The sequence below is a fragment of the Dreissena polymorpha genome, chromosome 15, assembly GCF_020536995.1.
Source record: "Dreissena polymorpha isolate Duluth1 chromosome 15, UMN_Dpol_1.0, whole genome shotgun sequence".
In the NCBI taxonomy this organism is placed as follows: Eukaryota; Metazoa; Mollusca; class Bivalvia; order Myida; family Dreissenidae; genus Dreissena; species Dreissena polymorpha.
The window spans coordinates 52,983,472-52,997,673 of record NC_068369.1 but is presented as its reverse complement, the minus strand read 5'-3'; the positions used below and the strand labels follow the sequence as shown (position 1 = coordinate 52,997,673).

Here is a 14,202-nt window from a genome sequence, read left to right as displayed (position 1 = left end):
TTGTTTAGCCTTTAGTCGTAGTTGCAACGGTAGCAGCATATGTAAAGATATACTATGGTATTGTTTAGCCTTTAGTCGCAGTTGCAACTGTAACGGTAAAATGTCTTGCTTTTATCAGTGTTTCTCATGATGCCAAAATAGTTCTGGCCGATAAACGAATCATATTTACATGTGTTTTGAACGGCAATGTATTACGTATGGGCCCATTTACGCATGATTGCTTGAATGTTTATTTGATTTGACTTTTGTTTAACAAGTAAAGTATACATTTACACTAGGGTCAATTGTGTTTGATGGGTTGTGTTGATAGGACTTTAAGTGGTACATATTGGATCAATACTTCCTTGAATTACTGAGAGGATAATACACGGCTGAGCCGGGCCGGGCAGTGATAATCGGCCCGAAGGGAGCATTACGGCCCGAGGGCTTTAGCCGTTTGCGACCTGGGTCCTATTATTACTGCCCGGCCCGGCTCAGCCGTGTATTAACGTCTATAATATATATCTTACTTTGTTTTGTTCATCTTTATTGTGTTCTTTCTCTAAAATGTTTTACAGAACCAGCTGTCCGTACTTTTAATTTCATTCAATTGATTACGCAATTTATGACGTATTTCTGTGACGAAAAACACCAGTTTTAGCTATTCGGATGTGAGAGGTTTAAAATTATTAAATTTGTTTAAAGCATCGAACGAAAACAAAAACGTATTTCGGAACTAACATAACTAACATAAGTTAACAATACATTTTCACCTCAAGTTCATATATATAATCATACTGCACCTTGATAATCCTAACGTCATTCAAAGACCCTAATGCATTTTTATATGAAGGACATTGGTCAGAGGTAAATTATTGTTTACACTTTGAGCTATTAATAGTCATATTACACTTTGATACAATTAAACGTTGTCACAGAGATGCTCCTTTCACATTTGCAGTTTAACACTTGCGATGATATCAGGTTATAATGTACACTTAAATGTTTAATGAATAAATCTGGGACGAATATGAAGCTTAGGCTCCGTAATCCGGGTTTAAACCCCGATGCTATGTGTTGATATTGTGTGCTTCAATGCGGTGACCCCCATTTTATAGGTGTGTGTTTGTCATGTGTTTTTATTTCGTGCATAATTGTATGCCCATCGGCAACATGCATTGAATTAAAAATATTATAGTGTTATAGAAAAATGTTCCTATAAGCATTCGATTTATTATTTGAACATACTTCAGTGTATATGATGTTTCTTGTTGTTTTTTCTTTAAAACATATCGTTCTTACATTACTCTACGTTTTGCAATGTAATTAAATCTTTCACATTATAGTTCATCTATATAAATATTTGCAAGTGCGAGTGCATGTCAGGGGATGATTGTTCAAGATATTGTACGTTATAAAATGCGTTTTCAATCGACATGTTTCTAATTGTGTTGTAGAAGTATTATTTCATGTCAAAGGGATACAACACACACAAAGTGCACATCGAGTAACACATAGTTATCGCATGCAAACTGTGTATATTTTACCAACATTTTACATTTACACTGACTATATTAAAAATATTTATAATCGGCCTGCATTCTGATAATTTTAACGCCTTTCAACGACTCTAATGGATTTTAATATGAAGGACACTGGAAAAAGGACAATGCAATTATTACACTTTGAGTTATCAATAGTCATATTGCACTATTATGATAAAGTTAAACATTGTCATAGAGATGCTCCTTTGACATAATATGCAGTTTAACACTAAGGTACACAGGTGTGAATTGATGTTTCAAAATGTTCGGGCAAGTTAAAATGATCTTGTTTTCAAAAAGTGTTGTCTAAAGAAATATTCAAGTCACTTCACTTACTCTTACTTAAGCCAATTATCTCACGAAACACAGCTCGAAAAAGCGAAAATGAGTAAAGAACGTATTGCAAGCGTGTTATGACTATTTCGTGTATTTTGCGCGTTAATTTCGTATTGGATTTTTGAAATGTTAGTCATTATTGCCGTTTCAATATGTGTTGGTATTTGCGACGTATAGATGTTCTTATAAAAAAAATATCTGTTCTGTCTTTGTCATTTATTTATAACTTGTTTATGGGATCTCAATGAACAATTTAGAGCGAATTCATTAACAAGCATTTTTTTCATGTAAAGGATATTATTTATTGTTCTTTATTTATAATTGAATTGTACGTGTACTGGAGCGTCGTTTAAATCAAAACAACCTTCAAATGTTTGTTCATTTGAACAGAAAGCAGTGCTTCACCTCCAATAAAATAGAAAAGTATATTGTATTATCTACGTTTTAATCCCATCGGTTGGCTGTATCGTAAATTGTATCTTCATTACTGTGTCGATGATTTATCCGTGATACGAAAGATCACACAGATTGATTACTTGAATTACTGCTTGTCTTTTGGGCACTCTTAGTTTGTCTACACCTTCGTTAAGCTAAAATGAAAAAAATGACATCAAGATTTTCCCAATAAACAATGACTGCGTTTTCGGAAAGTAGCATTTTAGCAGAATTCATCTAATGTTTATAAAGCTGCTGGAACAACACATATGTGCTTCGCATTCCGAAGGTCAGAATTATGTTATTATTGCTATATTTGTAAAACTATACGCATAACATTGTGTGATCACTGTGTATTAACCCCATCCATGTACCATTCTCCCGAAATATGTTTAAATATTAACCGTTCTTAAAAATGATGTGTGTTTTTTGTGTACTTCAACGCATGCTGTTATTTATTTATATGTATGTTATTTACTATGATCTTCACATGCTTAAGTAAAAAATAAACTTTTATTTTCTGTTCTATTCTGATAATTTATGAAGTAATTAAATACTAAGGTTTTCTTAATCTATTCGCGTTGTTAGCGCACCTGAGCAGAATGTGCTCATGGTGAGCTTTTGTGGTCGCCCTACGTCCTTCGTGCGTTGTGCGTTGTGCGGTGTCAACATTTGCCTTGTTTGCATTCTAGTAGCCACATTTGTTGTCCGATCTTCATAAAATTTAATCAGACGATTTGTGCCAATGATATATTTGACGAGTTCGAAAATAATTCCGGTTGGTTGAAATACATGGCCGCTTGGGGGCGGGGTAGTTTTCCTTACATGGCTATAGTAAAACCTTGTTACCATTCTAACGGCCGCAAAAGTTATTGTCCTATCAGCATGAAACTTGGTCAAAAGATTTGTTCTGGTGATATCTTGGACGAGTTCGAAAATGGTTCGATCTCTTTGCTTAAAACACATGGTCGCCAGTGGGCGGAGCATTTTTACTTATAAGGTTATAGTAAAACGATGTTAGCACTATACAAGTTACATGTATGGTCCACTCTATATGAAACTTGGTCAGAACATGTGTTCTTATGATATCTTGGGCTACACAGAACATGTTAGTATCTGTGTATCTCAGGTGAGCGACTTTGGGCCTTTCCGGTCCTCTTGTTTGGTTTGGTTTATTTCATTAACCACTAAATGATGTCTTTAGTACCAAACATATTACCCTGATTGCCTATGGAAACTGGTGTTTAGCTCAAAAAGTTTAACTCACAATTCGTTTATCTACAATTATATCTACAAATATATGCTCTTGCTTGAGTGTTACAAGTAGCTTGTATCATTTTTAACGGTATTAAATTAAAAAAAATCGCATAGTTTTTTCATCGCAAACTCAAGATTTTTACAACAGTATATTAAATGGTAATCATCGTACCCTGCGGTAAAAGTACAACCTTTCATTTATTTATGTAAAAAAAGACACAAGCATTGAAAGTTTTCTAAATTCCTTGCTAACACATCCTTCAGTAATTAATACGAAATTATTTATACAAACTATCGAAATATTCAGAAACGAAACAAATGCTACTCAAAAGGCCGAAAACTTTATTTATCACGGTAATTTTTTATGGATTCGTGACCATAGACACTCCAATCTTTCGTTTACATTTAACGACGTTGCTTTTCATGATTTTCCTTCATTTTGTCCCGCCAAAAAACACGTCGTTACCACTTTCGTGATAAGACGGTTTACAGACACATGATTTATTCTATAAATAACGTTACCATAGATAAATTCCAGCTTGCGTGACTTAACAAATACAGATCGCATTCCAAACGGCGAGATAAGGTTAATTGTTGTATTTATCTTATTCAAATATATGCTTGAAAAAAAATTAAATAAGTGCAAACTTAATGGTGTGTGCTTGAACCTGACACGTAATATCATGATAAGGATTGTTTAATGTAAGTAAAATAATACAACCGTTAATTAACGGACACCCATTCTAGTCGCGTCTTCTGAACAGAGATTTGATTGTTTTCGTTAATATATCTAATTAAATCCATGATATTAAAAGTAATGTAGTTGGTTTAAGATTGTCTTGCCTTTATTCATGATTAATTTCAATTTTTTAATAAAGTAGCTACCTGTACATTAAAACAAACTTGGTGCAGATATTTGATTGGTTCCAATAATAGCATTCACAAAATCCGCATCGTCAAAACAGAAAAAGTAATTTAACGCATTTAAATTGATTTGATATTATTTCTGGTTTTATATTATAAATTTTTATTTAAATGTTCACTTCTGACCGAGGCGAGATATTGGAATCGCCCCTTTATACAATTGCACACAGTAGCATCATGTAATTGTACTTACAAACAATGAATGATTCCAAATCAGGACAGACATATTCAACCGGCGATTTAACAGGCGTCGTTTAAGTGTGCATGTGTTATCTTTCATTTCACTTATTTTCAAATTAAGAATATTTAAGTGACAATTAAACTTATAAGCAAACAAAACACAATAGAAAAGAAAGTAGCATCGAAGTTGATATTTAACCACTAACTGCTATGATGTCATCAAACACATTATCTCCGCGCAGAAATATGAATGATTCCGATCAGAGGTAGATCATGTGGCAATTGCACATAACAGGATTTTGATCGATTTAAATAGTATTGTTAAGTTACATTATTGTTATAGTTTTTTTCTGTGATATTTTGACTGCAACCCATATATAATATATGACAATTTATGAACACAATTACACGGATTTTTATTTTGACAAAGTTACAAACAGGTAATCCTTTTATGTGGACAAACTTAAAACATGATTGCAGAGTAAATCGTGAACCAGCATAGGTAAGTTACACTCAAAGGCCAAGTGTTATTTCAAAAACACATATTGTGAAAACATTCTGCACGCTACGTGTACATAGATTGATACATGATAAAGCGGGTACCAAACTCCCACATGTTTACTGATAACAGTGATGTGAATATCAAACATTGCTGATAACACATTTATCGCAAAATAAAACATCCGTTAGATTGTTTTCTGAAATAAGTTAACGTTACAAAACGGGGGATTTCAGTAACTGTACATATTTAATCTGGTTATACCAGACGCCCCATGTTCCCACGTGAAATTAGTAATAAATGACACTTTGATAATTGCTGTATCGATGTCAATTATGTGAACAATTAACTCAACATTTTTTACATACAAAAAAAATACGATTTTATAACGGCGATTTCGATAAGTTACGCAAAGCTGGTACCGAAAAACCAAATGCCTTTACATATTAACGTACTATAATACATATTTAGCTTTGCTCATATGCCATTGTTTCAACCTTTATTATGGAAAGCGCTACACAATTTTTTTTTGGTAATTATCTCAAATAAATAAACATTCTTTTATTGGGATTTCGGTAATTCTACACCTCTAAGCTGCCAATCACAATTGTTAAGATCGCAGTTCGGCTTTGATAAAAAATACTTTGCCTCCAACTTATAATTATGGATACTTGCTGTCTGAGTAACATACATTCTATTGACACCGTTAAACCAATTTTAGTTACGTTTTTTAACACGATTATCTAATATGTTTCAGACGATGACATCCAGTCTACCCCAGCTGTTAGCATTTTTTTCTCTTCTATACACCGTCACACAGAACCCTTGCCATAGCCTTTCCCAAAACCAACACATACTGTTTACCCTGAAACCTAACACAATCCATGCCAATGGACTGGCATTGGGGAACATTAATCGGACGCTACTCATCTCGGCTTCCTCCCCCGTAAATCGGACATCACTAATCTCGGTTTCCTCCCCCGTCAATCGGACATCACTCATCTCGGTTTCCTCCCCCGTCAATCGGACATTACTCATCTCGGTTTCCTCCCCCGTCAATCGGACATCTCTTATCTCAGCTTCCTCCCCCATCAATCGAACATCACTCGTCTCGGCTTCCTCCACCGTCAATGCCTTAAATGCAATAGAAATGACATTGAATACCACGGATGTCAGCATTGCAGCAACCACTCAACAACCCATTGCACATGGCTTCCTGCTGGGGGCCGTGGCTATGGATAAGGCTCCGGAGTTCGTGCATCCCGGGCAGGAATCCGTTCCCTCGGAGCATTCCGCGCTCATTTCGAGGTGCAAACTTCTTTGTACCAGGTGATCACACTCATTACTTTTTGCCTTATTTTTGCCTCAGGTTCTTATAAGGTTGGTCCTTCAAAGAAAATGTATTTAATGAAAAGGCTGAACTGCTATCAAGTGCCATTTGAAGATACCATTTTAGCGCCTTGGTTGATTATTGATTCTATCGTGAACCAAAGTTACTACAGTATTTTGGTAAAATGGCGTAAAACTGCTTTCTATAACATATTTCAAACATACATCACAGTGTGACAATATATTAACATTACTGGATCGTCTGTATTTCAGTGGACTTCCATGCCCTCCTGAGTGCCTCGCCCACCCCAATATCTGGTCAGATACCATTGGCAAACGCTCGGATCAACACATAGGGATTGTGTAAGTAACATATAGCGCACATATAAAGGCTATTTTTGTTTAAGTGTACATACGGTTTCTTGACAGCCTTTCACTTTCTTTAATATAAACATAACACAGATATCTTCTAGAAATGTGAGAAATATTTGTTTAAAAGACGCATACTCATCAGGGAAAGATGCTTTTCTAATAAACATATTATAAGTAGTAAAAGTTAGCATTAAACTGATTGGTTTTCGGATGTTTATACGACATGCAACTAGAGCGTTCACTCAAAGGGTTTAATACCCATGCCTAACGCTTTTATTCACACATAGAGCCTTTACAACCAATACTGCATATTGACCTTTGGCCTGAAACTGGGGTCTTTGCCAAGGAACGATCTCTGCACAGAATTTGAGTGTTTAAGCCAGTTTTATAGAGCTCCAGCCCTCACACTTTGATCAGAATGATGAATAAAACATTTAAATCTCACCCATAACATCATGATGTGAATGAAATAGCCATAAAAGAGAATGCATCTCACGTTGATTGCAGTATATCGGTAACTACTCGATGGTTATACAATATACAAAGCATCATAATCGTACCTTGAAATAAAACCCAAATGGGCATCAACTACATTTCGTCTTTATTAAAACGAATTAGAGGCACAAGATCATATAGTTTAACATTTAGGTAAGAAAGAGTCTGAAATAAGGTAGTAATTACAAATTTTGGCCTGGTCGTGTCTTTTTGCAATAATCCAACTTTCAAGTATTGACCCTCCGGGTCTGTGAGATGCAAATGTAAGGGCATTTTTTATGTAAACTCTGCCGCCTGAAATCCAGTCGGCACTTTAATAGGTAAAAGTAGGAAAAAAACTATTTTCTGGCATTTATAAACACCAACAGATCATAAATATATCCATAATGCGCACATTAAAACAATTTCCTTGATATGATGTGCTCGCATAATGATGATATAAATCCAAGTTTTAAACACGTCTACGGTTCGAGAAAATGTTTTCTATTTTGCAATCAAAAACGCCGAGTTTTTCTAATTTGAAAATATGCTAATTTATGCATCGACTATCTCCGGCAACCTTGGCAAGATAGATCTCGTGTCTAATAAACCAATCGTGGTACATCGACTATCTACGGAACCTCCGTAAGATAGATTGGATCTTGAAATTTAAAACTTCCGGTTTCGGTTTGATTACGTTTGTTTATCAACTTTTTGTTTGGAGCATTTATCCACAGAAACTAACGATTTGAAGTCGATGGTAACAGGTATTGTATGTGTTACGATGCATTTGGTTGATTGCATTCGATTTTATAGACAAACTGGAGACTTAATAATGTTCACATTGAATTTGGTTTACTTAGGAAGAATTTTGAGCTGTACGTATATGCTCAAATAAGCTCAAAGCATTCAAGAAGAACTAGGTTGTATCTATTGTTTACCATAGAAAAGTAAACGACCAGCCCCTTTTCGGCCGACATAGATGTATCTATCCTTTAAAGGGGCCTTTTCACAGATTTTGGCATTTTTTAACTTATTCATTAAATGCTTTATATCGATAAATGTAAACATTGGATCGTAAAAGCTCCAGTAAAAAATCAAGAATAAAATTAAAAAAAGGAAAAGAACATTGCCCGGACCAGGTTTCGAACCAGTGACCCCTGGAGTCCTGAAGTAAAAACGCTTTAGCCTACTGAGCTATTCCGCCGAGTACATATACCTGAAGTATTTTATACATTATATAAGCAATCTTCGTAGTTTCACAAAATTTAACGACAAAAACAGAACTCTCCAAATTATTCAATCGTTTCGCGTTGCAACGCTTTATAATTTTTAGATTTTAAAATCGTCAAAAGATGCATATAATGGCTATATTAGACCATGGTAAATGTTCAGTATTACTGTTTCCTCACAAATATCATAACTAAAACGAAAATTTGCGAATCTGAAACAACTTTTTTCAATTTTGTCAATTTACCAAAGCGTGAAAAAATCCCTTTAACATCAAATTATAACAGTACCCTTGAAAGAAAATACGCTTGCTCATATACATAATACACATTAAAATCCTCCCATAAATGGAAAATTTATAGAGCGGACAAGCAATTGTGACCTCAAGTTTTTTATTGGCGTTGTATACGATAAAGAAATATATCGTGTCAGATAGGCGAACAATTGTGAGGAGTTATTTTATTATCATTCAATACAGTTGGGCGTTCAGTCCGGGCAAGGTTTTGGCTAGACCGATAGACTTACGGGACAGGGTAATTCCAATATAGCCAACCCTTACCGACGTGTAGTGAGCGTATTGGTGAAGTTGTATGAATTTAATGTAAAACAACTTTTAATTTTGTGCAAGACGCATTGTTGAAGGGCAGTTTTACAAATCAATTTAGAGACCGCACTTTGCCAGAATAAAAAAAAAACATATTACAGATCGAGAAAAGTCGACCTAACCTTCCCAATGTATAGTATTAAAAATAATGATAATGAAAAGTATACTAAAAAAGAAAGTTGCTATTACAGAAATCTAATAATATCCTATTGTAGATAAACTGAATATATTTAAATTAAAAAAAAAAGTTTCATCTCACATGATTATAACAGTTTTTCTTTTTATATGGCAGCGTTTCAGTAAGCCGTTTTAATCAATACAAAATTAAACAATTTAAATCCTATTTAAATATCATTCAAGTAGTTACGGCAAAAATCGATTTATATTCATACTTGATATTTGTGCAACATCAATAGCAGCATGTATTCAGCTACACAACAACCTGTAAAATACAGCATTTCACATATTGCATAAGCATGTGCTAATATGAAGCAGAAACTATAACAGTAGTGCATATTAACATGCACCTTATACTCAAATAGTGCGGACTTTTCTTATGATATGGCTAAACATTCACGCCTTTTTGTATATCATAACTTTTGTAGTTCAGATATGCTAGGTCTCATTTAAAAGTGTAATGTAGTTTTTAGTTCACTTGGATTAGTTCATTTAAATAAGAAATGGAAGTCATCAATTAAAAATAATCAGATTGTGTCAAGAAAGAGTAAAATTAATATGTGGAGAAATAAAAGAGTTCATTCAAAGATGATAAATAAAACTGAGAGGTGTGAAACACGTCATAAATGTTGATGCTGGATCCACGTGGTTCATTTTAAAGTAAAAGCCATAACAAATGGATCAGTACATGGGCGGTCATTTTGCCCAAAACACTTTAGCAAGCGAAATAAAAGTGAAATTGCCTTTTCCATTTTCGCTATTATCATAGGCGATCGCAAGGTCCAGAATAATACACGTAATTTTGTACATTTGTGTTGAACATTTCTGCCAATCGCATTCAGCATCTTCAATCCTGCCATTAAGTAACTTTTGAACGATCATAGCCAGTTTATTTCGTTCAGTATGTGTTTTTAGCAAAAAACAACGGAAAAAAACACACGTGATAAAGTTCAAAATAGACCACGTGGACGCAGTTGAAAAAACAGATTTACTTTTAGTTTATTTTTAGAAATATTTGTTCGGCAAATCCGACGCTAATCTGATAAATTTGGAGTGGCTTTTGACAGATTGTGGCATGTATTGAAGTCAGTAAATACTTTAAATTGATAAATGCAAACATTTGAACTAAATAACTAAGTAAAACACAAGAATAAAATTAAAGAAAGAAAAAAAGTTATCTTCAACCACTGACCCTTGGAGTAAAAGTCTAAAACCTTAATCTCTCGGCCGACCGTGCTCATATAGTTAGATGTGTATTTAATACTTTTTATAAGCAATCCTCGTAGTGTCACACAATATAACGATAACAAAACACATATCCAAATTAATCAATCGTTTCGCGTTTGTAGCGCTTTAGAATTGTCCGTTTTTTTGATCCTCTAAATATGCATAGAATTGATATTTTAGAGCGTGGTAAATGTTAAGTAAAATTTTATCAAATACCCCGGTAACCAAAACCTGAAAAGGTTCTTTTAAGCGCTCTTTGTTTTTTAATTGATAAAACATACTTAAAATTGTCAGCTTTCTGTATTTTAAGTATGCACAATTAGCAACATGAATAAAATACTTATTTTTTTATTAAAGATTGTGCTATTAGAAATTACTGTGCATATGCACATGCTTGTTCTTATTATGTTTATAATTATAATAAGTATTCGATTTTACAGATGCAAAGAATACTAAAAGTTACACGAAATAAAACACAATAGTTTCGTCAGAGTCATAACATTGGCTTCGCAATGCTTACTATTATGTTTTACTGTCCTGGAAATTTTTAAAGCAATTGCTTTTGACATGTTTAACCAATAGGCAACTTTTGTGTTTCATTGTATTTAAATACATTTAGCGGTTAATCAATATTGAATGTAAATAACCCGTATACGTTTAAAAGAAATAATATAGGACATGAATCAGGCAACGTTTTTGTTCAACTATACGAACAAAGCTCATGTATATCAGGTTTAACAATAAGTGTCGTTTTCTGAGAAAACTGGGCTTGATTAATGTGCGTAAAGTGTCGTCCCAGATTAGCCTGTGCAGTCCGCACAGGCTAATCAGGGATGACACTTTCCGCTTTGATGGTATTTTTAGTTTCAAGGAAGTCCCTCCTTACCGAAAATCAAGTTTAGGCGGATAGTGTCGCCCAGACCCTGATTAGCCTGTGTGGACTGCACAGGCTAATCTGGGACGACACTTTACTCACATGCGTTATGACCAGCTTTCACAGAACACGACACATATTTATGGAAGTCACAGCATGTTCAATAAAACATTGTTCAAATGTACAATATAAGTTCATGCCGATCTTTTTTTTTAAAAAAAACTACAGAAAAATTGTATTAATTATTCCACCGTCCTTTAAAAACACGTGGCTACGATGAGTTTAGAAGTTGTCTGTATCTTGCATTAGTAAAACAACTTGAATACTACAAATCACTAACGCACTTAACCATGAAACTTGCTAGGAATTTACAAAAATCGCGGATGAGAGTTAAAAATTATGATTTGTTAAACAAAAATACGTGTCTGCGAGTTGTTGGAGCAGTTTTATTTTGAAACCTATTGATCACTACCTCCTCAGAACAATTAAGCTCCGTTTGGTATCAGGTAAGCGCTGCAGGTACTTAAGTCCTCTTTTTTCAACTGATGAAACATTTAAAGTAAAAACAAATAGAAGTTCAAAAGCAGTAGTACAAGAAAGTAAAGTAAACAAAAGTTGTATTCGATTCATTTTAAAGTTTATGCTGAACGGCAGAAAACTCCTTCACACTCGGGGGCCGAAATAGGAATAAAGTTTACCAACGTACTTTTTGGCGCGAATTGCAGAAGGCATAGGTAACATAAAATACGTTTACCGAAGAATGTACGTTACTGCATTTAACCACTTTGCATCCACATTCTGCATTCGCAAACAAAATAGCTCCGATGAGCGCGTTCCATCCATGGCCACATCTTTGCACTGTGGCATTAGCGCCCGAGTAACACGCAGTCCTCATGGAAGGTGAATACAGCGACGAAATATCGGTTCAATACTTAACTATCTACACTTAACGGATACAGCGCATTTATGTTCTTTCGTTTTAAGAAATCAACTGCGGTCGCAATATGGGCGACAACATTTAATTACCACGCGCTACATTTTTTACGGTAAAAGTAAACATCACAATGTTCTCTGCGCTACAAAGTTTTTATATCACAATTCGCCCGTGCTTTTCATGCCAGTTTTGAACTTTTTCCTTACACACGAAATACATGTTGTGGTTGTCCCTTTCACAGCAGCTAATACATTTGCTTTAATGGTTTCCAAGTGATCAAAACAATAATAAAGTCGCTACATGACCTACACTGTGTCGGTGTGACTTGAAATCCAGCAAATATGTTGATCGAATATATATCTATGAATAATAATGGAACCTACATGATGTATAGAAACTTTGGATACATATAACACTAAGTCAAAGAATAATCTATGTCACCAGTTCAAATGATAATAATCAAAATTGTATTCACAAACGTTTCGCAGTAATGAATTGGCACGTGCGGCAATGACTTGTTTTAAAAAGCAGCTTTTACTTTTAACCCCAATAGCTAAATCATATATTGTGTTGACAGCCTGTCACTCTTCCTTAATTCCATCTGCTTTATTCAACAAGTGTAATTGGTTGGCATCACGGTGTATAGTGTTTTAACGACCACAAAATTTGAGCAAAATCGCCCCCAGTACTTTCAGTATTTTGATTATTTGTATTGGTCGGAATTAAGGGTTGGCGGTCCCGTTAAACAACGTAAAAAATAACACATTAGCCAGTATTCCAATAATAATCCAATATTTAAAAAAATGTTACATACACAATGCATAATAATGTTTTAATGTTAAGATGTTTTGTCTATTGCAGATCATTGTTGAAGAACTTCTCGGATGACACATACACAACTCGGCGAACGGACACTTTTATATAAAAATGACCGTAACAAGTAGCGATACTTTTGTGCTATGATTGTATACGTTCATTACAAAATATAAGCTGCAGCATTTTGTAAACTGGTCTCATAAGGATATCAAGATATTTGAAACGCAGTACATGAAATTATTCTAAATCTTTGTTTATCAGCATCTTTTAATAATTTCCCTCTCAGAAGTAAAAGTGACAAGGATATCAGTAAGACTGATGGATGCTCCCCAATGATGTTTTGTCGATATATGGTTTAATTGTATGGAAAAAAGTGTGACCTTGAGAAAATCTTTTGTTAGCCTCAGTGACCTTGACCCCAGTGACCTCAAGCCTCATCAAAAAGGTAGAGGTCTATGCAAGGTACCTACATCCCAAATATATAAGAGATCGATAAAATATTGAAGGCGCTATGAGAAACTGTAACCAAATTGTGACCTTGATAAACTATATAATTAGCCTTGTTGACCTTCACCCCTGTGACCTTAAACCTCATCAAAAGATAGAGGTCCATGCAAGGTACCTACATGCCAAATATGTAAGAGATCGGTAAAATATTGAAGGCGCTATGAGAAACTAAGTATGACGGAAGTAAGAAAGGAACCCCAAACTGGCAACTATATGCTCCCCATATATATAAAATGGCGTATTTGCTGCTTATCCGTATCTAAGGGTTGGCAAAAAACAACATTTCAAAACTTAAATACAGTAAGAAAGGTCTTAAGTTTAATTAAACTTTCTAAGAGATTACGAATGCGTGAAAATACGTATCTAAGGGGTAAAGGGCTAATCAGAACAATCAACTATAAGTATGCTTGCTAAAGGATCACTTCGCTGTTAAATATCGTCTAAAATGAATCTCCTTGTATCTTTCTTGATAAGCAATGTTCTGACTACCGAAATGGTTTTTAC

At 34.5% G+C, this 14,202-nt stretch overlaps 1 protein-coding gene across 3 annotated transcripts; it reads left to right on the top strand.

The window, feature by feature from the left end:
• The first annotated feature begins 4,038 nt into the window (after positions 1-4,038).
• On the top strand, positions 4,039-13,376 carry LOC127859384 (uncharacterized). 3 transcript variants are annotated; one of them, XM_052396739.1, is made up of 4 exons: positions 4,039-4,137; positions 5,912-6,483; positions 6,757-6,846; positions 13,237-13,376. In XM_052396739.1, exons 2-4 carry the CDS (start codon positions 5,915-5,917, stop codon positions 13,298-13,300), a joined length of 723 nt encoding a protein of 240 aa, XP_052252699.1. In that variant the 5' UTR covers positions 4,039-4,137; positions 5,912-5,914; the 3' UTR covers positions 13,301-13,376. The 3 variants fall into 3 exon arrangements, with proteins under 3 accessions (XP_052252699.1, XP_052252698.1, XP_052252697.1); XM_052396738.1 differs by having other exon boundaries at positions 4,116-4,253; XM_052396737.1 differs by lacking the exon at positions 4,039-4,137 and adding an exon at positions 5,069-5,157.
• The last annotated feature ends 826 nt before the right edge of the window (positions 13,377-14,202 follow it).

Excerpts from the sequence above, each read along its gene's own strand:
- LOC127859384 (XM_052396739.1), top strand. The coding sequence starts at position 5,915 with ATGACATCCAGTCTACCCCAGCTGTTAGCATTTTTTTCTCTTCTATAC. Across the intron at positions 6,484-6,756 it reads TGCAAACTTCTTTGTACCAG|TGGACTTCCATGCCCTCCTG; the intron begins GTGATCACACTC and ends TCTGTATTTCAG. Across the intron at positions 6,847-13,236 it reads GATCAACACATAGGGATTGT|ATCATTGTTGAAGAACTTCT; the intron begins GTAAGTAACATA and ends TGTCTATTGCAG.